This window comes from Triticum aestivum, chromosome 2B, assembly GCF_018294505.1.
Source record: "Triticum aestivum cultivar Chinese Spring chromosome 2B, IWGSC CS RefSeq v2.1, whole genome shotgun sequence".
Classification (NCBI taxonomy): domain Eukaryota; kingdom Viridiplantae; phylum Streptophyta; class Magnoliopsida; order Poales; family Poaceae; genus Triticum; species Triticum aestivum.
Genome location: NC_057798.1, coordinates 543,217,862 through 543,243,943, shown reverse-complemented (window position 1 = coordinate 543,243,943; position 26,082 = coordinate 543,217,862). Strand labels below are relative to the sequence as shown.

Sequence of the window (26,082 nt, the reverse complement as noted above, 5' to 3'; positions counted from 1 at the left end):
TCTAGGCCCTCTCCGGCACCCTGTCGGAGGGGGCCATCATCACCGGTGGCCATGGAGGAGTATCCCGGAGGGGCCATCATCACCATGAAGGCCAAGGACCAGAGGGTGGAGACCATGGAGGAGGAAGCACAAGGGGGAGAACCTCTCCTCCTCTCTTCCGGTGGCGCCGGAGTGCCATCGGGAGGGGAATCATCGCCACGGTGATCGTCTTCATCAACATCACCATCATCATCACCATCATCATCTCTTTTACGCGGTCCACTCTCCCGCAACCCGCTGTAATCCCTACTTGAACATGGTGCTTTATGCCACATATTATGATCCAATGATGTGTTGCCATCCTATGATGTTTTGAGTAGATATCTTTTGTCTTTGGGCTGATTGATGATCTAGATTGGTATGAGTTGTATGTTTACTTTGGTGCTATCCTATGGTGCCCTCCGTGTTGCGCAAGCGTGAGGGATTCCCACTGTAGGGTGTTGCAATACGTTCATGATTCGCTTATAGTGGGTTGATGAGTGACTGAAACACAAACCCGAGTAAGAGGGATTGTTGCGTATGGAATACAGAGGACTTGATGCTTTAATGCTATGGTTGGGTTTTACCGTAATGATATTTAGTAGTTGCGGATGATTGCTATAGTTCCAATCATAAGTGCATATGATCCAAATAGAGAAAGTATGTTAGCTTAAGCCTCTCCCTCATATGAAACTGCAATAGTGATTACCGGTCTTGTTAACAATTGCTTAGGACAATTCCGCACACCGATCCACCATTATTCCACACTCGCTATTTATAATATTTAGTAATATATTCTAACTTTATGATAACTGCACCTACTTTTATATTTTAGCTCTCCGGTATCATACAATGTTATCCTCTTCATACCCACAATGTAGTTTTATTTCTCGTTGCTAGTTGGAACCAAATGTCCGGTGCACGTAGAGTCGTATCAGTGGCAGATAGGGCTTGAGAGAATATTGATCTTACCTTTAGCTCCTTGTGGGTTCGACACTCCATACTTATCACTTCCACCTTTGGAAAGTGCTACGATGATTCCTTGCACTTGGGATTATCAGTCGACGACGACACTTCTTCCTTTTTAGCAGAGCTTCCAAGCAAGCCTCCCCTTTGATCATTCCGATATCGCCTATTCTATTCTCTTATGCTTGCATTAGATTTTGCTACCGTGATTGATTTCTCCTATTCTGATGCATAGTTTGCTTTTGTACCTGCTGCCGTACCTTACCTCCTTATTCTAAACTGCTTAGTATAGGCTGGTTAGAGATCCATCAGTGACCCCCACCTTGTCCCAGTTGCCCTGCTTTATGTTCGATGACTCAATCAACGTGATCGACATCCAGGCCCCGACACCGCACATCACCCCCCTTAGTTGTACGACTCTCCAGAGTTACTATCGAGTGCCGAGGGTGATACCTCATCAGCATTTCTAATGTTAACCATGTAATGTAGCTATTCAGTCATGGTCATCAAGGGTGATTCCTCCTTGACCACTCCCGATAATGACTCTGTCGAGCAACCCCTCAATTGTGGGCCAACGAGGGTGATTCCTCCAAGTCCACCTTGATGGTTGCATCGAGTGGGAATCCATCGAGGGTGATTCATCAGGTTTCCCCCTTGCTGTTTCAGACACACGGTTACTTTGACTTACCACAAAGCCATGATGACATCAGGTCGGCCCGAGGGGTACCCGCGAGTGATGTGAAGTCGGGTTGATCTGGAGGATACCTGCAAGTTTTCCACGCGGCGCGGCCGGGCATTCTTAGCCCTTGCCGCAAGTCTGTGAGACGGGGCGACGGGACCACATATCATGGATCATTGATCGTTACCTCACTATCAAGACACTAACGGTTTGGATATTTGGTCCGAGTAGGCCTATGGCCTTTTCGCACTAACCACCACGCAGGAATAAATATGGGCAATATGCATCGTATGTATCAGCCGAAAGCTCAACGGACGTCAGCGATGGAGCGGCGCGCGCCGAGTTGGACTGGAACGCCTCGCCTTGTATAAGGAAGGCTATGTCCGCTCACCGTACGCGTACGCAACATGCAGGAGTGCAAAGGAAGATGGGCCCAAGACCCCTGCGTGCTTAGGATGTAGACCGGCGTGCTGGCCTCACTTTGAGCCTAGGTAGGATTACGGTGTGTTGATCGGGCGAGGCCGGTCATGACCTGATGGTGTGTCCGGCCGGAGTTGATCGAGCGTGTTGGGTAAGTTGGTGCACCCCTGCAAGGAAGTATTCTATCTATTCGAATAGCCATCTCCACGGTAACGGACGCTCGGAGTTGTATCCCGATTGATACAACTAGAACTGGATACTGGATGCTGAGGCATGAGATGGATGTGATGGCTCCGGGATTGCTTTCTTGCTGGGAGTCGAGGAAGGATATATGGGCGCTAATGTTACAACATGTTTGCTAAATATAAACTGCTATTCTATACTCTTCTGATTGCTGCAAGCTGCTTGGAGCTGCTTGAAAATGCTAGTCTTCGACAGGCTAGGCTTTCCCCTTCTCTTCTGGCATTCCACAGTTCAGTCCATATATACTATCCTTTTCATTGACACCGATGCATATGTAGTGTAGATCCCTGCTTGCTGAGTACTTCGGATGAGTACTCACGGTTGCTTTGCTCCCCCTTTTCCCCTTCTCCATTCTTCTCGGATGTCGCAACCAGATGGCGGAGCCCAGGAGCCAGAGGCCACTGTCGACGACGACTACTACTACCACGAGGGTGCTTACTATGACGTGGAGGCCGCTGACGACGAGTAGTTAGGAGGCTCCCAGATAGGAGGCCTTGCCTTTTTGATTGATGTTGCTTTTGTGCTAGCCTTCTTAAGGCAGATTTGTCTAACTTATGTCTGTACTCATATATTGTTGCTTCCGCTGACTCTTGTGTATTCGAGCTTATGTATTCGAGCTTCGAGGCCCCTGGCTTGTAATATAAAGCTTGTATTATTTTAATTTGTGTCTAGAGTTGTGTTATGATATCTTCCCGTAAGTCCTTGATCTTGATCGTACACATTTGCGTGTATGATTAGTGTACGATTGAATCGGAGGCGTCACAAGAAGCCTTTGCAAGTTTCTGCTCATTAGTAAGAAACAAAGAATACAAGGAACACATTTAGTTACGAGACATGATTTTTAGATGCAAAAAAGATCATGAATTACATAAAACACACAAACTAAGATCACAATAAAAGAATAAACAGGATGCGCAGACAGAAATTATCATGTGAATGCAACAAAAGATGCCATCCAAGCAATGTTGGGGATATCTCTTATCGGAAACTTATCGGTCAACCTATGATAAGGGGTAAATCAGCCAGTTTATCGGCATATCGGCCGATTTATCCCCATATTGGTTGATTTATTGGCCGATTTATCTTATCGTTCAGACCATGGTAAGCAATAAATCGGTCGATTTATCGGAATATCGGAAGATATCTTGAATAGTGCATCCAAGTACAACACAAGTTATCAATAGTAATAAATTCAGATGGGTAAACATGAGTACTAGGGAATGCAACAAAAGTTATCAGGCTGCACAGCCACAAGGTACCATGTGAATGCAACAAAAGTTACCATCATAAACACAACATATGTTAACAATGAATAAAAAAATCAGATGTGTAATACAAAGAGTTTTCAGGGTGTACAATCATAAGTTACCATCAAAAGGATATACAGTTTACCAGAGTATCTCAAAAAAAGAAAAAACAACATACCTCATCACTGCAGTTTGGGGGAACATGCACACGCATGAATTTCTCGAGACCTTGTAGACCGCCAAACAAGTAGAAATCGACGCCAAATTGGGGTTTCAACTGGTGAATTATTGAGAATGCAAATGAGTAAGGAAAAGTATGAAAAACAAATGCATTTGCAGTAAGTGCATGAACTGATCAGAAAAATAAAACAAGTTACCGGTAGTTTCTCATAAGAAATTTCTTCCGCTTGGACATCCCTACTAAGCACTTCACGTATCTTTTCATTCGTCCAAACGTTAATAGCAAAAGCACCATCAGGCAATACCAAGACCAGTAAGATCGATCGCATCAATGTACAAAAGATGGTAAAAAGGTGAATGTCGTTAGAATATACAATCAAAAAAGAGCAAAGAAAAAAGCAGCAGCAATAACATTATAGAAAAGAAGACACCCCTTTGTAGGCTTTCCCTTTGACAGTGCCTTGTGGAGCTCATCAGCAATGAACTTGGACCAGTTTAGATATTTAACTCTATCAATGGTTTGCTGAAAGGACAAGGAAGAAAAAGGATAATAAATTACCATATAAGCATGATGTAAGTTATCAGCCACAAGATGTAAAGTTACTGCCGTACAAAATGAGCAAGTATGAAAATACCAACACACCATACCACCTAGGATTGATCTTGTTGGATGTAGTAGGCGCAATGACAATATTGCCAGCAAGCATAAGCCACATCCGCTTGAACTTCTCATCAAAATTGACAGAACTTGTTATAAGCTCTAGGACATCTGTTATCTTTGGTGGCGTATGTCCAAGATCACCAAACATCTCAATCCCTAACTCAATATCAGCTTCTGTAGGCAGATTGTAAGGGACATCCTCCCCACCACGGGGCACACCTGTCACACGATGAATCGACTCTTCATTAACAGGTCCTGCCACACCCTGGAAACTTCACGAGAATCTGGGTTGTATAACCCGGCAAGCCATTCACTAAGAAGATTGAACAGGTGGTCGCACTTGATCTTCCGAAGGCTTTTGAAGTCCATTTTGTTAAATAGCATTTTTCCTATACTCAGACATATCTTTACATGCAGTCAAAAGTGAGATATTTTCATTCCCTAAATGAGAGTAGCGTTGGATATTTTCCCCTCACCTAAATGTGAAATCTCATATAAATCTCCCCCTATATTCTGTTCCAGAGGGAGTTTCAACAACCTCTTTGTAGCTTACCTTTTCGGTGTGTGCTGAGATCAAATTGCCTTACCTTTCCAGTGTTTGCAGAGATCAAATCATGACTTTTTCACTGTTTTGATCTTCTCAGCAAACCTTAGCACAAAATGAACTCTTCGAAAACTATTCGTCCCTTTTGGTAACGCCATAAGCCGCGACATTTCTTCTCTACTAGTGGTTGGGGCACGCCTTTGCGCGCCTCTTGAGGCAATCTTGTGCGCCCCTATCTTTTCTCAGCACATTGGGCCGCCTTATTTGGTCCTCAATGTCGCTCCAGAGCGATTTTAGTTGGAAATATTAGTTAAAATGTTAGACCGATCAATCCAGAAACAAAGATAAGGTCATCTGCGTATGTTGTAAGAGTTCAATATCATGCTTGATCAACCATATTTAGAAACTGAATCGCGCTTAGAGTGTAATTTAATTTTTTTACAGAGATTCATTAGGCCCCTTCTCACTTCTAGAGACAAGTTATAAGTGTACCACATAATAAGATTCAATCATACTAAAATGGTTCAGTCATACAAAATTTTCGCATCATATGTATTCTTGGCAGTACCAATTTACCTGCTATTTTCAATCATGATAGTGGACAAACAAGGAAGGCTTGAACATATGATCTCGAAGATTTTCTATGAGAACCTGAAGGACCCAAAATATAACATCAGCTAGTTAATCAAAGAGGCCTGAATAGAATATGTCATGGGTGGCCTTGAGAAACTGGAAAAGGCTATCTGCAAATCTATTTCCCCATCGACCCCTTCCACAGCAGTTGCTATAGCACTGCCTTGTTCTGCTACCTTTTCAATTCTTGAAATTGCATCGCAGAGTAATGGTAGTCTCCAACATGGCAATGACCACACTACAGGAAGATGCCTAACTTTGCCTGTACATGAAAGCCATATGACCAAAAGCAAATCAAAAAGACAAGATAGAAGAGGTTCATAAGAATGACAACAGATGTCAGTATAAAACATGCTGGAAATTTCTTAACAGGACATTTTTTGTACTTCGAATTACATTATTCCTTGGTGCAGTTATTGTCTTTGATTATTAGCCAAGACGTTAACATTATTCATCATGATCTGTCCCCAGTTCAAATTGACTCACATGATTTTTTTTCTCAAATATACGGTATCGTATCATAGGTTTGTGGTCACTGTAACTTCGATTATTGAGCAAATACAGTCCTAGGATTATGAGAGCATGCTAACTTGAACTGTTTAATGTGTTCATGCTAACTTGAACTGGCTCTCACCCATTATCAGACATGAGCAATCGATTAGTGCGCAAAACTAATTAAAAATGATCTTACTGAAGGTAAGACTGTCAAGGGATACTACTAATTTGGGTAATGAAGAAAAATAACAAGCAGACCTTGGACCATCTTCTGCGGTGCCTCAGTGGACGATGAGCTGGACATCACAAAAACTGTTCCCACGTCAACATTCATTCATCAGGCCTGAGACCCTCTGCTATCACTCAATCTGATATGACCTGCAAAAAAACACATATATCCTTCATAAAACACACGGCTCATCAATAGAATACCTGATGTTGATCACTAATCCCATCAAATTCCTACAGAAAACCCCCAAACCTAAATTGTTTTACTTTTTGTTATATGTTTTGTTTAAACCCAGTCACTCTTTCCCGTTTGTCCTAAATACCGAAGCATGCCTGTCTCATACTTGGCATCCCAAGAAAAATTCAAGAGTAAGATTAGTCTTGATTTAGCCAAGAATCAAATGACATAAATATCAACATATTCACTTTGAAACTCAAGGTAATGGGTGCAAAGGAGGCTAACGCAGATCATAATGAAAAGATGCATGAGAAGGACCTCTTGACATATATGGGGATATACTATAGGTTGAAAACAAAGTAGCAATGGACTGATAGTTTCTACAATCATCCTCAAAGAGGAACAAACTTGGTAGAGTAAACAATGAATTTATGATCTTTAGTCTTTATAACCTTAAAATATATTGATCTCAATATTCATAGACTGAAAGCCAAGTAGATTCCCTGAGACAAAATAAATAAAACATAGTAGGCGAGTGAGTGGACAAACACATTAGCACGGTCAAAAGGAACATCAACATTTTAGGAGGACACTGTAATATCATGCAAACAAGAAATCACCTCAGATACTTATCCCTTTTCAGGAGAAGAAATGCATCAAACACCTAAGTTGTACAAACAAAAATACAAAATTAGCAACAACCGGTACTTCATTCACAATCACAACCTGCATCATTAACTCTTGCTAGTCCTTAGAGCTAAAAGTACATATATTAGATTGGGAAGATCACATTCAGTTAATCCAAAATAATCAATGAACTACAAGAAAACAAATTCCTTGGGCAAAATGTATAGATAGTTTTAGAACTGACCAACAACCAACTAATGGGAAATCTAAGATTATGAGATGGTTTCAGAAGAAAATTTCTGTACAACAACCTTCTAGTACATGAAAAAGTTCCTAACATGTTAAGGTTTTCTTGTATGCTCTTCCACTAACATGCCTTTCTGGACATAGTAAAGAGAAAATTCAGAGGGAAAACACCGCAAACCACAAGCTCACTTTTGTTTTGGTTTTTTAGTGTTGCACATGTTCGTACCATGCATGCACAACAATTCCAACATGTTACCAATCAAGATCGCTTGTGTTGTCATCTCTTCCTGAAACTCACACTGATGGCTCGCCTCCTCAGCTACACATGCCATGTCAGGTTTCAGTGAGTACATGTAAATGAAGAAAAGGCCAAGAGCAAAGAAATAAGTGAACAGATGGCATTTCTTGAAGACACTTTTAACAAGGAACATGAAGGTATAGATGTAGAAAGAAGTTTTGGGTCTATCCTCACAAATAACCTGCAACAATTATTTAGAGTTGTTGTTTTTAGCAAGCACTATATCATTGGTCCAACTTTTCAAATTTTCTTTTGCATCTGTATCAACCACCAAAGAACAATCCGAAAAGGTAACATGAATGCACACTACCAGGCAATAAATCATGAATTGCACAGAAAAATAAATGAGGGAACAGCTTTTGTGCATGCATTCATCAGTGGAGCAAAGAATGTCCATTGCTCCATAGTTATCCGCAGAACCTAAGAAGCATGAACTGGAAACCAATCTGACAGGCTCTGAAACCAGATGTTGATAGGACACACTATAATCCTTGTAAAAGAACAAATCTTATTTTCTGCTACCCAATTTGATGCTATATTTGTCTCCTGACCAACGTTGGAAAAGAGCAAGGTACCCAATAAAGCATGGAAGGCAAAAGAACTACTTTGCAGGGACCAAGGACATGCCTAGAATCTATATCTATCCATCTCCTTGATAGTAAGAACGCAAGAGCAGAATACGCTATCAACCAAGACAAAGCACCAGAAATATATTCTCTACGAACGACCAAGTAAACAGACAAACAGATGAGAGCTCACCCTGCATAAACGCGAATGGCAGAGCCATGAGAACGACAACCGCAAGGCCTGCAAATGAGTAGCAGATAACATCACAAGTGCCATGGGTCTGTAAAGCATAACACCTATTAAAAAAGTAAGAAATTCTAGGAAATGGCAACAGAGGAATTAATAAAAATAAACTGCCAGCTTTCTAATTTTCAGGTCAGCAGCTAAAGGCCCATCCTAAATATATCATTACCTAACCACATGAGTAATTGCTAGGATGTTTCACACACAACTTGAGATAAAATCATACCTACCCTACCTTTACTACATGCTCTCACTTCACTGCTTCATATACTGGACACTAAACTATTCAAAGATCTAGCATAAATATTGGCATTCAATAGTATGCATCTCAGATTTGATTGCAAATAATTTTATCTTCATCTCTTTAATGGATTTTCAAGAACAAAGTTATATCCTGTTATATGCCTCAAAAAGCAAAAATGAACAAATAATTTTCTGAACGCAAGCGCATTCAGATTAGAAAAGAGAAATGATGCATCGTATAACAGTATCAATGTGCTTCAATATCACTGAAAAAAATACCTTCCATCTCTTGATTTGCCCAGCGGTGAAAGCCATTCAAGATACAATATGTCTGAATCAACCGAATCATAGCAATAATCCAGTTCAATGTGGGAATATACCCGCGGAGAAGAATGAACATCCAAATATAAATGACAATCTCAAATTATCCAAATATCTTTCTTGAAACACATAAACTGAACAGGAAATCTAATCCCACCTCTCATGGAGTCACATGAAGTGGAGCAACCAATCCATATTTAGAAGTATTGGACAACAAAGAGCAAACTATTAGCATTACTCAGTAGATATATGGTACATCCTTGATAACCGAAGTTTCATCAGTATAACCTGTAAATCAATAGGAACAAAATACAGAGTAGCTCTCAGTAACTCATAGAACAAATCAACTGGTGAAAGCAAGAAACACTAAAATATTTGTGCAAAGGTGTAGCTAAACAGAATTACTCTAGGTGAAATAAGAAGATGCATTACTAATATAGATAGCACATTCAACATGTCATTTTTACAAATCATGGTGGGCATGCTTCCAAAACATTAGTAGTGATGCTTCAAAAGAAAATCACTAATGCATCTAATTAGTCTCGCCAACGCATTAGACAGCGAGATAGAAAAATGTCGGATAAGAGACGCCGAAAAGTTCCAGGGAATCATTCACAAGGATCGACAAAGTAAATGGGTATTAAAGTTGCAATTGTAGTTCAATGCAAACAAATTTTAACAATTTTAGTGTTTAAGTACACTTCAGGGCTCTTGCCACTGATTTTCAGCATGCAAGAACTTACATCACTATCAGTCATGGCACCCCAATGAGTATCAAGAATTCGATTCATGGAGAAGCTTTCATAAGATTCACTGGATAAACATCGCCCTAGTAATAGCAACATAATAGTATATAAAACCAACAACCTATCACTTGCCTTGTCGTGATAAGGAGATATGTGGAAGAAATTCAACAGGGGGTATTTAAAGAGGACAACGACTATAGGCACCGCAACAAAACTCTGCTACAAACTTGCAGGTCGAACGCGTCGCCATTGACGTCGTCTCCTTGTAGCTGGGCAGCTTAACCCCGTCCTTCTCTTCAAAGTTATCAGACCTCGCTTGGCAAACTGGCCAGCCATCAGTCCCATCTACTGTGCAAACAACAAGGAGCAGATCGGATGAGATCTCACAAATAAAATGACCAATTCGATTTGGGCAATCGGCTTGTACCGTGACGACGGGAACCTGGCCGCCGAACATGAGGACATTGCCCATCTGGAGCAGGAGACGGAAGGTATCACGGATGTTGTTCGTGTTGAACTCCTTGAAGCTCCCGGCGCAGTCCCACCCTGGAGAACGAAGGCCTGGCGGCCAGAGTAGCAGCGCCGGGCGACGGCCACGAGGCGCGCCCTTGGTCTCGCCGAGATGGGCACGGATGGACGAGGTTGCAGCTGGTGGTGATGGCGGGATCCAGTCCGGACCGCCGGGGGATTGCACGCTTGCCTCGGGGGAAGTGTGTATCTTTGGGACGGCTGCAGCGGCGAGACGGCGGCAGGTAAGAGGAGGAGGCGCTCGAGGCGAAGGGAGGCGGAAGACGTGAGGTGAGAGGGTTTCCCTAGAGAACTTTTCCACTCTTTCCCTTTTTTTTATCCCTTTTACTTTTCTGGCCAACCCACGCATTCGACGTGGCAAGCGCTAGGTTATCTACCCTAGGAGGCGCCATTCACGCGACTGTTAATGGGTTTTATTTGGACACACCGACCTAGATTGCATTGCTCCCCTTCATCATAAATAAGCGGCAAATGTGAATAAGCTACTTCAAACGCCACGGACTTGCCTTTCATATTTGAGCAGCAACGCCACACCCTTTGGCGTTTCCAGCAACGCGAGCTGGGTTGGCGTTTCTGACCGGCAAACACACCATCTCGACCAGGGCAGCAACATGAGTAGGGTTGGCATTTTCATATAGTGCAACAACACCACGGCCTATGGCGTTTCTGAAAAGGGTCAGCTCATGAAATAGGTTTGTGTGCAGTCCATTTTGTGCTCTAATTTCCCCAGAAGGTCAGAACATTGAAAAAGCCCATCAAATCACCATTGTTTTTTTGCCACAACACTTAATTTGAATAGTAGTTAATGATGCAAAGCTTGCGCAGCATCTACCTCGGTTGTGATCATACCAATGCGCCAAATCGTGCCCAGTACTATAATTTAGGGCGCCAGCAGCTGTACCTTGGCAACTGGCATCCAGCAAATGCAATACAAAAATGGCCACTGCCATACAAAAATACTACAACAGCGCAACCGTGTAAATATCAATCAACGCACGAGAGCAACAGTATTTCAGTGCAATTGTAGAGCCCAGCAGTTAACATGCAAGCGTAATCATAAAAAGATGTTGCAAACAGCATTCCCTGGCTCTCTTTGAAAAAACCTCTTCTTTTCACAGCCCAGGACACCTTTATCAGATCGTCACCTTGGACACCTGCTGGCTGCTATTGGCGCACACATTGCATGAACATCCAATACAATCTACTACCAAACATTTGCATAAAGGGGGGCTACAAGCATAAAGTAACTATTATACCATGACCCACAATCATTCTAGCATTCTAACAAACAAAAGCCTGTTAATTTCTCTAACCAAGAATATAGAATGATGAAAAAAAAGCTGGGCGCATGATGCAAAAGCCATTAGAAGATGCAAAACAGTACACAACTTGAATTTAAGTTCAACTATTTGACAGGTGATTGCATCTAGCCTAACAGTTAGAAGTCACCACTTCTAGACTTTCAAGTCACCACTTCTCAGTTAGCATCATGCTAGTAATACCGAAGTTGTACTACAATTTAACAAACACGTTACTCAGATTAATGGTCTAATCTAACTCATGTTGCATAAATTCTTCAATAATATCAAAACTCTTTTCAAGAGAGTAATACACCAGATTTGTTGCACTGCTTGTGTAAAGATAGGAGTTCCTTTCGACCTACAGAAAAAGTTTACCGTCAACTGCGACATAAAAATTTACCTAAAAGGAAAAAAAGGCTGATAAATAGCTCATTTGCTTACCTCATCAGCGAACAAAGATTTTTTAGATCCTGCTTTCAGAAGCTTTCCCCACGGTCCATTAAACTGACAGAAACACGAAATTAAGATTTTAAAACAAACTCAATCAATTGATAAGTATACACAAACACTACCTTGGGCAAGGACGCCTCAAGCTCTTGACATTTCTCTTCAATATCGTTTTTCAATGACATCCAACAGAGATATATTGTAATGTATATTTTGCTTGCATACAAAAAGGAATAATTTGACTCACATTCTAACCAATCAACTGTTCAGCCAACTTTTCCTTGTGTTCATATTTACTCTTTCTGGAATTAAAAGAATAGAAAAGGGGCTATAAATACCAACAATATTCAATGAGCATTTATTGACATCAAATGTCAATTACTTACAAGCTCATCTTTTCAAGAAGTGTATGGTGTCTTCAATTGAATTAAGCTTCCTAGTCTCTACATTTAAATTCTGATACAAATACATAAAGAAAGCGCCATGAGTGATCATAAAACAATTGAAATAGCTATTTGTTTAAAATATCACTACACCTTTTCTATCTTGTCGTAGGATGAATTGTATTCCAACTCCTCTTTAAGCTCTGGAATAACAACCAAGTTTTTCCAGCCTTGACAAGAACAAAAGCTTGTACCAGTAAGACTAATAGGAAAATGCCAATAAACAGAATTTTACGAATCTACAGATTAGATTGTAACGACGTATAATTTCTACTTGATAATAGGAAGTGCAAATTATGCGTATTTGAATGAGATAACAAAATAACAAAGTTTCTATATTGATAATTCTGATACACCCAGAAAAAAGGAAATGAATAACACATACCAGGGTTGTATATCACATCACGATTAATCTGATGAGTAACATACATAACCTACATAACAGTAAAAAAAATGCATTTTAGATTTATAATTTGTGTCACAGCAAAATATGGTTTTATAGCCTTAATAATATGTCACAAATTATAGTGGATTGCATGGTATGAAAATCAAGAAAGACTACCACACCCAGTTATACATACCTCATGCTTATCAACTTGCAATCCTCTTAGAAGATGGCCGACATTACCACCCTGGTAAAAGTAAATCAAAATAATAATAAAAAGAAATATATGTTATGCTAAATGAGCGAGTGCTTATCATTTATGTTCAACATAACTAACATATTTGTTAGTACAATATACCTGGTATACTTTATGAGAATTGGCAGTGTCAGATTGAGAGAATAGCTTCATAGAGAAAAAGAAGCGTAAGATAATACACTAAAAACGAAAATACAGATCAGGAACCATCATAAATGGTTTAGATTTTAAATGATCACTACACTAACCTCTATACAGGAGGTATTCTGAAGAAATCCGGTCCTGCTATCTAACTTGAACAAATCTTGTTCTCCGTCAGAATTGAAAAATGTTTCAATCATTCTGAAATAAGTTAAAATTTGATTTTAACCACATAATACACGTCTACACAGCTAAAGGAAAATAAAAGTAACAGGAGGTTAACAGCTGAGTGAATTCCAGTCCATTCCCTACATAGTGAAAGGATAATTTTCAGAATATTGTACCTTCCATTGCTTGTCACCACGACATCAAAATTATCTAGCCAATTGTGCTTTTGAGGAGTAGATGATTGACAAACATGGGTCATCACAATATCTGTTCGACTCCAGAGACTGTGAATGAAAGATGTTAAACGAATATCAAATCAAATAATAATCTCAGCGTTGCTTGATGGGAGCAATAATGAATTATACCTATTGGATAGCAAAAAAACTTTCAGCCCACGTTGTCTGAGATCCTGAAGCATGGGTACAAACCTTTCGTTCATGGCGATGCTGTCAAAAGGAGCACAAGTTCAATAGACATGATTTGAACCAGTATTGACTGCAGATAGCGCAACAGGTTATGTCAAAAGGTTGAACCAGCAAACACAAAATAAGCTGCCTGCAGACTTACATGACAACACTTCAGGATTGAGTTCTCACGAACCAAAATGAGTGAATATATCAACAAACTGGACACATTATCTACTGTATAACTATAGAAAGTTCTGGATATTATCATATAGATAGTAGTACTGTATAACTTAACTATTCGCTGTTGTCTACCTTCAAGGATTGTACATTAATTTTACAAGAAATAAGAATACAGTACCTGGGGGCAGGGTGATAACCGTCTCGAAGACGGAAAGTTTTGAACACATGTTTTATGTCTGCATAGACATCCTTGTATTCCTTGCTGTAAGTCGGATGAAAAATATTTGAAATGCTTCTTAACAAATAATTTTGATGGCAAAATTAGGTAAGGTCGAGAAGCATACTTAATTTTATTACGACCAAGATTGTCCATATAACTTATTATATTGGCAAATACGAGAGCTTCCACAGTTGAAGAAAATGAATCGAGTAAAGTGATGGTAGGGTCAAATTGATCTGCCATTGGTATCGCACCATAAGCTTCATGTATTGCATTCGGTTGCATTTTCTGAAGACCATGATATGCAATACTAATGTAATAATTTTTATCAACCTGAAATTGGACAAACCAAAGGAAGTCAGCCACCTCACGAAAAATACAGTGGACAATGGAAATACTAGATCTCTGACAACGTAACTTAGTGATATTAGTTACTGTATAGCCTATTAGTGGTGTATATTGACAATCCGTTTTTCCAAAACTAAGAATGAAAGACAAGCAAAAACATTGACCAGACCTTCAAGAAGTTCCCACGTTTTTTATCAACCAGCAATCCTCTTCTCAATATGCTTTTCAAATTTATTCTTACGATCTGCAACGTGAAACATAATCAAATCACTGAATACCATCACAAATTAATATATGGAAGTAACTAAATAGTGTCAAACTTACCTCAGATGGATACTGTTTATGATCTACAAGACATTGTAGTGCTGCCGAGCATGCCACACCGTCCACATAAGCATCGTTGATCTCAGCAGCAACGAACTCCATCTCGAAACCAACTGCTGCTACTTCATGCATCTGCAACGGCCTATTGCAAAATATCCTATTGCTGGGCTCAAATTTTGGTTCCTTGGCTTCTTCTGGTATTGATAAAGAATCATAAATGTTGGCCAAACATATTATTTGACTAAAAAGGAACTAAAAGCTCAGCGAAACAGTAATGGTGCGTACTGATTTCAGATAGCAAAGCAAGGCTCTGGCTTTGATGACTCAATTCCGAAGCAATGTCCCATTCACCTATTGCTGTTCCGATCGCACCTTTTTTACGAAGCTCAAAGAAATTTATAAATGCATGGCCATCTCCGAGTACTGCCAGTACAGGGGATTCCTGAAATGAAGAAGTAAGAGGCATATTTTGAGACAATATAGGTATGGAAACTGTTATTCATAAAGTATAATGCTTACAAATCTACATGATAATTTTGCTGGCCGTGGCCAATCAATTGAGAGCTTGGGATTGTCCTTCTGCTTGAAATCAGCATTCCATTTGATCGAATGTTCCATTATATACTGCATTTACAAAGAAAAGAAATTCAGTATGGAAGGAGAAGTTACTCCTAGCTATCATAACAGGAGCAGAGTTGCAAAAAAAATGGCTTGGGAGAAAAAGATCAAGATATTACCTTCGTATTTTTAGCCTCCATGTATACAGCAACAGAACAATCCTCATAGCAGATAGCTAATTTGTCAGTGCTGAAAAGAATTCAATTTAAACAAAGTTTGTTGGAATTGCATCATTGGAAAATCAAAAGGCAAACAAAAGATACAATGAAAATTTACCTTTCCCAAGATGCTGAGACAGAATGATTCTGTTCTGGCTCTAGATTTTCTTTAATTATATCAAGCCGCATCATAACATCGCTGCAACATGCAAAAGGAATTTCATCATTTTATAACTAAGGATCACAAACATATGAATGAAATAAATCATGTTAAGACAAAACCGATATTCCTTTGAATTGGGATACATCCATCCATCCCACACTTGAAATGTTGTAATATTATGTTCACTGAATACATTTTAATGGTACATAGTTCATTCTAATATTTCTGAAAATAACTATTTATATGTACATAGAAAATAAGTACGAGCTATTCATTGAAGTTAACATTACCCCTTCCATCTTTTACCGCCAAGCTTATACTGGCCGGTAAATTCGCATAGATGTACTCCAGACATGTTACTGCAAAATTAATCAACTCACATTACATCAATGAATGCATTTGTGACAACAAGAAACACATCTTACGTCACAAACATTACAACAATAAAATGAATGCATTGGAACAAAATTTAATAAACAAATCTTACGTCACAAATGCCACCACATGTTTAGCTGGAGTCTCTTCAGGTGTGAAGGCATTGATTTCACGTACATTTGGGATGTCCCTACACAAATAGTATAATTATTTAATTAAGAATGTCATTTATTTAACTAACAAATAATTAGATTTATAAAACTATTCTTCTTACATGTTCATGGTAAGTTGCCATCTCTCTCCTGAGTCTGAATCAGTGTCTCCTACTCGACCGTAGACCTAAAAAGACACCGGCATAAAAATATTTGTTTATTTCAGATATGAGTAATTTCTGTTTGACAGCATTCATTTCTGGATCTCCAATTATAAGACAGGTTTATTTCAGATTTTGTTTGACAGCATTCATTTCCGCAAATAATAGAAAGATTAAGAAAACTTTTGCGTACGTACCTCTACAACACTCATTTCTGGACCTCCAATTATAAGATAATTACTATATGGAACTAATTTCGACAGGGAGCCCTGAACAGACAACTGCTCTCTCTTAATCTTACTTTTATCCTTCAAGATAGATTTGCTTATCTCAAACTTAGTTAACACATCAGAAAAGATAACACACTCCTTGGTTTCAAGAGCATTCTTGAAAAAAGTAGCTGCCAAAGTACTTGGATCGGTCGGATCGTGAAGACGTACGACTACATCAACCGCGTTGTCATAACGCTTCCGCTTACAGTCTACGAGGGTACGTAGACAACACTCTCCCCTCTCGTTGCTATGCATCACCATGATCTTGCGTGTGCGTAGGAAATTTTTGAAATTACTACGTTCCCCAACAGTGGCATCCGAGCCAGGTTTATGCGTAGATGTTATTTGCACGAGTAGAGTGAGTTGTGGGCGATAATAGTCATACTGCTTACCAGCATGTCATACTTTAATTCGGTGGTATTGTTGGATGAAGCGGCCCGGACCGACATTACGCGTACGCCTACGCGAGACTGGTTCTACCGACGTGCTTCGCACACAGGTGGCTGACGGGTGTCAGTTTCTCCAACTTTAGTTGAATCGAGTGTGGCTACGCCCGGTCCTTGTGAAGGTTAAAACATCACATACTTGACGATATATCATTGTGGTTTTGATGCGTAGGTAAGAACAGTTCTTTCTTAGCCCGTAGCAGCCACGTAAAACTTGCAACAACAAAGTAGAGGACGTCTAACTTGTTTTTGCAAGGCATGTTGTGATGTGATATGGTCAAGACATGATGCTAAATTTTATTGTATGAGATGATCATGTTTCGTAACAGAGTTATCGGCAACTGGCAGGAGCCATATGGTTGTCGCTTTATTGCATAAGATGCAAGCACTATGTAATTGCTTTACTTTATCGCTATGCGATAGCAATAGTTGCAAAAGCAATAGTTGGCGAGATGACCATGTGATGACACATTGATAGAGATCAAGATGATGGAGATCATGGTGTCATGCCGGTGACAATGGAGATCATGACGGTACTTTGGAGATGGAGATCAAAGGCACAAGATGATGATGGCCATATCATGTCACATATTTTGATTGCATGTGTTGTTTATCTTTTATGCATCTTATTTTTCTTAGTACGGCGGTAGCATTATAAGATGATCTCTCACTAAATGTCAAGGTACAAGTGTTTTCCCTGAGTATGCACCGTTGCGACAGTTCTTCGTGCTGAGACACCACGCAATGATCGGGTGTGATAAGCTCTACGTTCACATACAACGGGTGCAAGCCAGTTTTGCACACGCAGAATACTCGGGTTAAACTTGACGAGCGTAGCATATGCAGATATGGCCTCGGAACACTGGAGACCGAAAGGTCGAACGTGAATCATATAGTAGATATGATCAACATAGTGATGTTCACCATTGAAAACTACTCCATCTCACGTGATGATCGGACATGGTTTAGTTGATTTGGATCACATGATCATTTAGATGACTCGAGGGATGTCTATCTAAGTGGGAGTTGATATCTACTACGCAACCTTCTCCTTGTAGACGTTGTTGGGCCTCCAAGTGCAGAGGTTTGTAGGACAGTAGCAAATTTCCCTCAAGTAGATGACCTAAGGTTTATAAATCCGTAGGAGGCGTAGGTTGAAGATGGTCTCTATCAAGCAACCCTGCAACCAAATAACAAAGAGTCTCTTGTGTCCCCAACACACCCAGTACAATGGTAAATTGTATAGGTGCACTAGTTCGGCGAAGAGATGGTGATACGAGTGCAATATGGATGGTAGATATAGGTTTTTGTAATCTGAAAATATAAAAACAACAAGGTAACTAATGATAAAAGTGAGCGTAAACGGTATTGCAATGCATTGAAACAAGGCCTAGGGTTCATACTTTCACTAGGTGCAAGTTCTCTCAACAATAATAACATAACTGGATCATACAACTATCCCTCAACATGCAACAAAGAGTCACTCCAAAGTCACCAATAGCGGAGAACAAACGAAGAGATTATGGTAGGGTACGAAACCACCTCAAAGTTATTCTTTCCAATCAATCCATTGGGCTATTCCTATAAGTGTCACAAATAGCCCTAGAGTTCATACTAGAATAACACCTTAAGATACAAATCAATCAAAACCCTAATGTCACCTAGATACTCCAATGTCACATCAAGTATCCGTGGGCATGATTATACGATATGCATCACACAATCTCAATTCATCTATTCAAACCAAGACATAGAACCTCAAAGAGTGCCCCAAAGTTTCTACCGGAGAATCACGACGAAAACGTGTGCCAACCCCTATGCATAGGTTCATGGGCGTAACCCACAAGTTGATCACCAAAACATACATCAAGTGAATCACGTGATATCCCATTGTCACCACAGATACGCACGATAAGACATACATCAAGTGTTCTCAAATCTTTAAAGACTCAATACGATAAGATAACTTCAAAGGCGAAACTCAATCCATTACAAGAGAGTAGAGGGGGAGAAACATCATAACGATCCAACTATAATAGCAAAGCTCGTGATACATCAAGATCGTGCCAAATTAAGAACACGAGAAGAGAGAGATCAAACACATAGCTACTGGTACATACCCTCAGCCCCGAGGGCGAACTACTCCCTCCTCGTCATGGAGAGCGCCTGGATGATGAAGATGGCCACCGGAGAGGGATTCCCCCGTCCGGCAGGGTGCGAGAACGGGTCTAGATTGGTTTGTGGTGGCTCTGGAGGTTTGCGGCGGCGGAACTCCCGATCTATTCTGCTCCCCGAAGTTTTTAGGGTATATGGAGATATATAGGCGGAAGAAGTACATCGGTGGACCTCCGGGCTGTCCACGAGGCAGGGGCGTGCCCTAGGGGGGTGGGCGCGCCCCCCACCCTCGTGGGCAGCCCGGGACTCCCCTGGTGCAACTCCGGTACTCCGTGGGCTTCTTCTGGTCCAAAAATAAGTTCCGTGGAGTTTCAGGTCAATTGGACTCCGTTTGATATTCCTTTTCGCGAAACACTGAAATAGGCAAAAAAACAGCAATTCTGGGCTGGGCCTCCGGTTAATAGGTTAGTCCCAAAAATAATATAAAAGTGGATAATAAAGCCCAATATTGTCCAAAACAGTAGATAATATTGCATGGAGAAATCAAAAATTATAGATACGTTGGAGACATATCAGGAGTTCTTAAGTAATATGATTAATTGAACTTTAATTTATCATGAACTTAGTCCTGATAGTATTTGCATAACTATGTTGTAGATCAATAGCTTGCGATGTAGCTCCCCGCTTATTTTTGATATGTTCCTAGAGAAAAATAAGTTGAAAGATGATAGTAGCAATGATGCAGACTTGGTCCGTGATCTGAGGATTATACTCATTGCTAATTATGTCCTTGATGCACCGCTAGGTGACAGACCTATTGTAGGAGCAGATGTAGACGTTATGAACGTTTGACAAAGCTCGGTATGATAACTACTTGATAGTTTAGTGCACCATGATTTACGGCTTAGAACCGGGACTTCAAAAATGTTTTGAACGCCAAGAGCATATAAGATGTTCCAAGAGTTGAAATTGGTATTTCATACTCATGCACGTGTCGAGAGGTATGAGACCCCTGACAGTACTTTTCCTACAAGATGGAGGAGAATAGCTCAACCAGTGAGCATGTGCTCAGATTGTCTGGGTACTACAATCACTTGAATCAAGTGGGGGTTAATCTTCCAGATAAGATAGTGATTGACAGAATTCTCTAGTCACTATCACCAAGATACTAGAACTTCGTGATGAACTATAATATGCAAGGGATAATGGAAACGATTGCCAAGATCTTCGTGACGCTGAAATCAGCGAAGGTAGAAATCAAGAAAAAGCATCAAGTGTTGATGGTTGACAAGACCACTAGTTTCAAGTAAAAGTGCAAGGGAAAGAAAGGGAACTTCAAAAAAATGGCAAGCAAGTTGTCACTCCCGTGAAGAAGCCCAAAGCTAAAGACCTAAGCCTGAAACTGAGTGCTTCTACTGCAAAAGGGAATAGTCACTGGAAGCGGAACTACCCCAAATAATTGGCGGATAAGAAGGATGGCAAAGTGAACAAAAGTATATTTGATATACATGTTATTGATGTGTACTTTACTAGTGTTTATAGCAACCCCTCGGTATTCGATACTGGTTCAGTTGCTAGGAGTAGTAACTCGGAACGGGAGTTGCAAAATAAATAGAGACTAGTTAAGGGCGAGGTGATGATGTGTGTTGGAAGTGATTCCAAGGTTGATAAGATCACCATCGCACACTCCTTTTACCTTCGGGATTAGTGTTGAACCTAAAATAAATGTTATTTGGTGTTTGCGTTGAGCATGAATATGATTGGATCATGTTTATTGCAATGCGGTTATTCATTTAAGTCAAAGAATAATTGTTGTTCTGTTTACATGAATAAAACCTTCTATGGTCATACACTCGATATAAATGGTTTATTGAATCTCGATCACAATGATACACATATTAATAAATGTTGAAGCCAAAAGATGCAAAGTTAATAATGATAGTGCAACTTATTTGTGGCACTGCCGTTTAGGTCATATTGGTGTAAAGTGCATGAAGAAACTCCATGCTGATGGGCTTTTGGAATCACTTGATTATGAATCACTTGATGCTTGTGAACCATGCCTCATGGGAAAGATGACCGAGACTCCGTTCTCCGGAACAATGGAGCGAGCAACTGACTTATTGGAAATAATACATACTGATGTATGCGATCCGATAAGTGTTGAGGCTTGCGGCAGGTATCGTTATTTTCTGACCTTCACATATGATTTGAGTAGATATGGGTATATCTACTTGATCAAACATAAGTCTGAAACATTTGAAAAGTTCAAAGAATTTCAAAGTGAAGTGGAAAATCATCGTAACAAGAAAATAAAGTTTCTACGATCTGATCGTGGAGACAAATATTTGAGTTACGTGTTTGGTCTTCATTTGAAACAATGTGGAATAGTTTCGCAACTCACGCCACCTGAAACACCATAGCATAATGGTGTGTCCGAACATCATAACTGTACTTTATTAGATATGGTGCGATCTATGATGTCTCTTACCGATTTACCACTATCGTTTTGGGGTTATGCATTAGAGACAACTGCATTCATGTTAAATAGGGCACCATCTAAATCCGTTGAGACGACACCATATGAATTGTGGTTTGGCAAGAAATCTAAGCTGTCGTTTCGTAAAAGTTTGGGGTGGTGATGCTTATGTGAAAAAGTTTCAACCCGATAAGCTCAAACCCAAATCGGAGAAATGTATCTTCATAGGATACCCAAAGGAAACTGTTGGGTACACCTTCTATCACATATCCGAAGGCAAGATATTCGTTGCTAAAATGGATACTTTCTAGTGAAGGAGTTTCTCTCGAAAGAAGTGAGTGGGAGGAAAGTAGAACTTGATGAGGTAATTGTACCTGCTCTCGAATTGGAAAGTAGTTCATCACAGAAATCAGTTCCAGTGATTCCTACACCAATTAGTGAGGAAGCTAATGATGATGATCATGTAACTTCAGATCAAGTTACTACTGAACCTCGTAGGTCAACCAGAGTAAGATCCGCACCAGAGTGGTACGGTAATCCAGTTTTGGAGGTCATGTTACTTGACCATGACGAACCTACAAACTATGAGGAAGCGATGATGAGCCCAGATTCCGCGAAACGGCTTAAGGCCATGAAATATGAGATGGGATCCATGTATGAGAACAAAGTGTGGACTTTGGTTGACTTGCCCGATGATCGGCAAGCCATGGAGAATAAATGGATCTTCAAGAGGAAGACGGACACTGATAGTAGTGTTACTATCTGATATGATGAGAATAGACCCGGGGGCCATAGGTTTCACTAGTGGCTTCTCTCAAGAGCATAAGTATTCTATGGTGGGTGAACAAATTACTGTTGAGCAATTGATAGAATTGAGCATAGTTATGAGTATATCTAGGCAATGATCATGTATATAGGCATCACGTACAAAACAAGTAGATCAAAACAATTCTGCATCTACTACTATTACTCCACTCATCGACCGCTATCCATCATGCATCTAGAGTATTAAGTTAAAAACAGAGTAACGCCGTAAGCAAGATGACATGATGTAGAGGGATAAATTCATGCAATATGATAAAAAAAAACCATCTTGTTATCCTCGATGGCAACAATACAATACGTGCCTTGTTGCCCCTTCTGTCACTGGGTAAGGACACCGCAATATTGAACCCAAAGCTAAGCACTTCTCCCATTGCAAGAACTACCAATCTTGTTGGTCAAACCAAAAAGGATAATTCGAAGAGACTTGCAAAGATAACTCAATCATACATAAAAGAATTCAGAGAAGAATCAAATATTTTCCATAGATAATACTGGATCATAAACCCACAATTCATCGGTCTCAACAAACACACCGCAAAAAGAAGATTACATCGAATAGATCTCCACGAGAGAGGGGGAGAACATTGTATTGAGATCCAAAAAGAGAGAAGAAGCCATCTAGCTACTAGCTATGGACCTGAAGGTCTGAAGTAAACTACTCACACTTCATCGGAGAGGCTATGGTGATGATGTAGAAGCCCTCCGTGGTGGATGCCCCCTCCGACGGAGCTCCGGAACAGGCCCCAAGATGGGATCTCGTGGATACAGAAGGTTGCGGCAGTGGATAGGTTTTTGGCTCCTGTTCTGATCGTTTGGGGATACGTAGGTATATATAGGAGGAAGGAGTACATCGGTGGAGCTCCGAGGGGCCCACGAGGTAGGGGGCGCGCCCGGGGGGGGGGGGGCGCCCTCCACCCTCGTGACCTCCTCGGAGACTTCTTGGAGTAGGGTCCAAGTCTCCTGGATCACGTTCGGTTGGAAAATCACGATCCGAAGGTTTCATTCCGTTTGGACTCCGTTTGATATTCTGTTTCTTCGAAATACTAAAAAAGGCAAAAAACAGCAATTCTAGGATGGGCCTCCGGTTAATAGGTTAGTCCCAAAAATAATATAAAAGTGGAAAATAAAGCCCAATATAGTCCAAAACAGTAGATAAAGTAGCATGGAGCAATCAAAAATTGTAGATACGTTGGAGACGTATCAGGCATCCCCAAGCTTAATTCCTGCTCGTCCTCGAGTAGGTAAATGATAAAAAAGAATTTTTGATGCGGAGTGATACTTTGGCATAATTTCAATGTAAATCTTCTTAATTGTGATATGAATATTCAGATCCGAAAGATTCAAGACAAAAGTTCATATTGACACAAAAATAATAATACTTCAAGCATACTAATCAAAGCAATCATGTCTTCTCAAAATAACATGGCAAAAGAAAGTTCATCCCCACAAAATCATATAGTTAGGCTATGCTTCATTTCCGTCACACAAAGATGTTCCCAACTTCTATACCCCCGATGACAAGCCAAGCAATTGTTTCATACTTAAATAATCTCAAACTTTTTCAACCTTCATGCAATACATGAGCGTGAGCCATGGATATAGCACTATGGGTGGAATAGAATATGATGACGGGGATTGTGTGGAGAAGACAAAAAAGGAGAAAGTCTCACATCAACTAGGTGTATCAACGGGCTATGGAGATGCCCATCAATAGATATCGATGTGAGTGAGTAGGGATTGCCATGCAACGGATGCACTAGAGCTATGAATGCTCAACAAAAGAAAACTAGTGGGTGTGCATCCAACTCGCTTGCTCATGAAGACCTAGGGCATTTGAGGAAGCCCATCGTAGGAATATACAAGCCAAATTCTATAATGAAAAATTCCCACTAGTATGAAAAGACAACTTATGAGACTCACTACATGAGGAACAAGGTGCTACTTTGAAGCACAATATATGAGACTCACTACATGAAGAACAAGGTGCTACTTTGAAGCACAAGTGTGGAAAAAGAGATAGTAGCATTGCCCCCTTTTTTTGGGGCCTTTCTTTTTTTCTTTTGGCCTTTCTCTTTTTTATTTTTTTATTTGGGCAATGCTCTAATAATGATGATCATCACACTTCTATTGATTACAACATAAGGATTACAACTCGAAACTTAGAACAAGATATGACTCTATATGAATGCCTCCGGCGGTGTACCGGGATGGTGCAATGAATCAAGAGTGACATGTATGGAAAATAATGCATGGTGGCTTTGCCACAAATACGATGTCAACTACATGATCATGCAATGGCAATATGACAAAAGTAATGTATGTCATGATGATGATGATGGAAGTTGCATGGCAATATATCTCGGAATGACTATGGAAATGCCATGATAGGTAGGTATGGTGGCTGTTTTGAGGAAGATATAAGGAGGTTTATGTGTGATAGAGTATATCATATCACGGGGTTTGGATGCACCGGCAAAGTTTGCGCCAACTCTCAAGGTGAGAAAGGGCAATGCACGGTACCGAAGAGGCTAGCAAAGGCGGAAAGGTGAGAGTGTGTATAATCCATGGACTCAACATTAATCAAAAGAACTCATATACTTATTGCAAAAATTTAGAAGTCGTCAAAAATTCAAGTACTACACGCATGCTCCTAGGGGGATAGATTGGTAGGAAAAGACCATCGCTCGTCCCCGACCGCCACTCATAAGGATGCACAAGCAGGTACACTTCATGTTTCAAATTTGTTACACAACTTTAACCATACGTGCATGCTACGGGATTTGCAAACTTCAACCCAAGTATTTCTCAAATTCATAATCACCCAACTAGCACGACTTTGATATTATCACCTCCATATCTCAAAACAATTATCAAGCATCAAACTTATCTTAGTATTCAACTCACTCAAAAGAAAGTTTCACATATCTTGAACACCAAGTATATTAACATTAAGCAAATTACCATGCTATTAAAGACTCTCAAAATAATCTAAGTGAAGCATGAGAGATCAATAGTTTCTTTAAAACAAATCCACCACCGTGCTCTAAAAGATCTAAGTGAAGCACTAGAGCAAAAATTATCACGCTCAAAAGATATAAGTGAAGTACTATGAGCAAAACTATCAAGCTCAAAAGATATAAGTGAAGCACATAGAGTATTCTAACAAATTCCAAGTCATGTATGGCTCTCTCAAAAGATGTGTACAGCAAGGATGATTGTGGTAAACTAAAAAGCAAAGACACAAATAATACAAGACGCTCCAAGCAAAACACATATCATGTTGGTGAATAAAAATATAGCTCCAAGTAAATTACCGATAGAAGTGGACGAAAGAGGGGATGCCTTCCGGGGCATCCCCAAGCTTTGACTTTTTGGTGTCCTTGGATT

The 26,082-nt window shown here is 40.2% G+C and overlaps 1 protein-coding gene, 1 long non-coding RNA gene and 1 pseudogene across 2 annotated transcripts; all 3 read right to left on the bottom strand.

Annotated features, from left to right (window-relative positions):
- Nucleotides 1-5,547: 5,547 nt before the first annotated feature.
- LOC123039286 (uncharacterized) lies at nt 5,548-10,660 on the bottom strand (annotated as a pseudogene).
- Nucleotides 10,661-11,682: 1,022 nt separating this feature from the next.
- On the bottom strand, nt 11,683-12,233 carry LOC123041601 (uncharacterized). The gene is made up of 2 exons (XR_006418573.1): nt 12,054-12,233; nt 11,683-11,970 (listed from the first exon to the last, which is right to left on the bottom strand). It is a non-coding gene; the product is annotated as an uncharacterized lncRNA (long non-coding RNA).
- A 216-nt stretch (nt 12,234-12,449) lies between these two features.
- Nucleotides 12,450-16,960, bottom strand: LOC123041600 (cytosolic purine 5'-nucleotidase). Its single transcript, XM_044464191.1, has 20 exons — nt 16,756-16,960; nt 16,520-16,584; nt 16,358-16,435; nt 16,161-16,229; nt 15,826-15,906; nt 15,669-15,738; nt 15,451-15,555; nt 15,217-15,373; nt 14,932-15,125; nt 14,777-14,851; nt 14,384-14,592; nt 14,218-14,301; nt 13,818-13,898; nt 13,629-13,736; nt 13,392-13,485; nt 13,246-13,290; nt 13,084-13,134; nt 12,888-12,936; nt 12,596-12,672; nt 12,450-12,515 (listed from the first exon to the last, which is right to left on the bottom strand). Exons 1-20 carry the CDS (start codon nt 16,768-16,770, stop codon nt 12,450-12,452), a joined length of 1,773 nt encoding a protein of 590 aa, XP_044320126.1. The 5' UTR covers nt 16,771-16,960.
- Between the last annotated feature and the right edge of the window lie 9,122 nt (nt 16,961-26,082).

Bases quoted from the DNA above. Each gene is read 5' to 3' on its own strand.
- LOC123041600 (XM_044464191.1), bottom strand. The intron at 16,436-16,519 runs GTAAGAAGAATA...CTATTTGTGTAG, and splicing joins TGGCAACTTACCATGAACAT to GGACATCCCAAATGTACGTG. The intron at 14,593-14,776 runs GTCTGGTCAATG...GTCCAATTTCAG, and splicing joins AACGTGGGAACTTCTTGAAG to GTTGATAAAAATTATTACAT.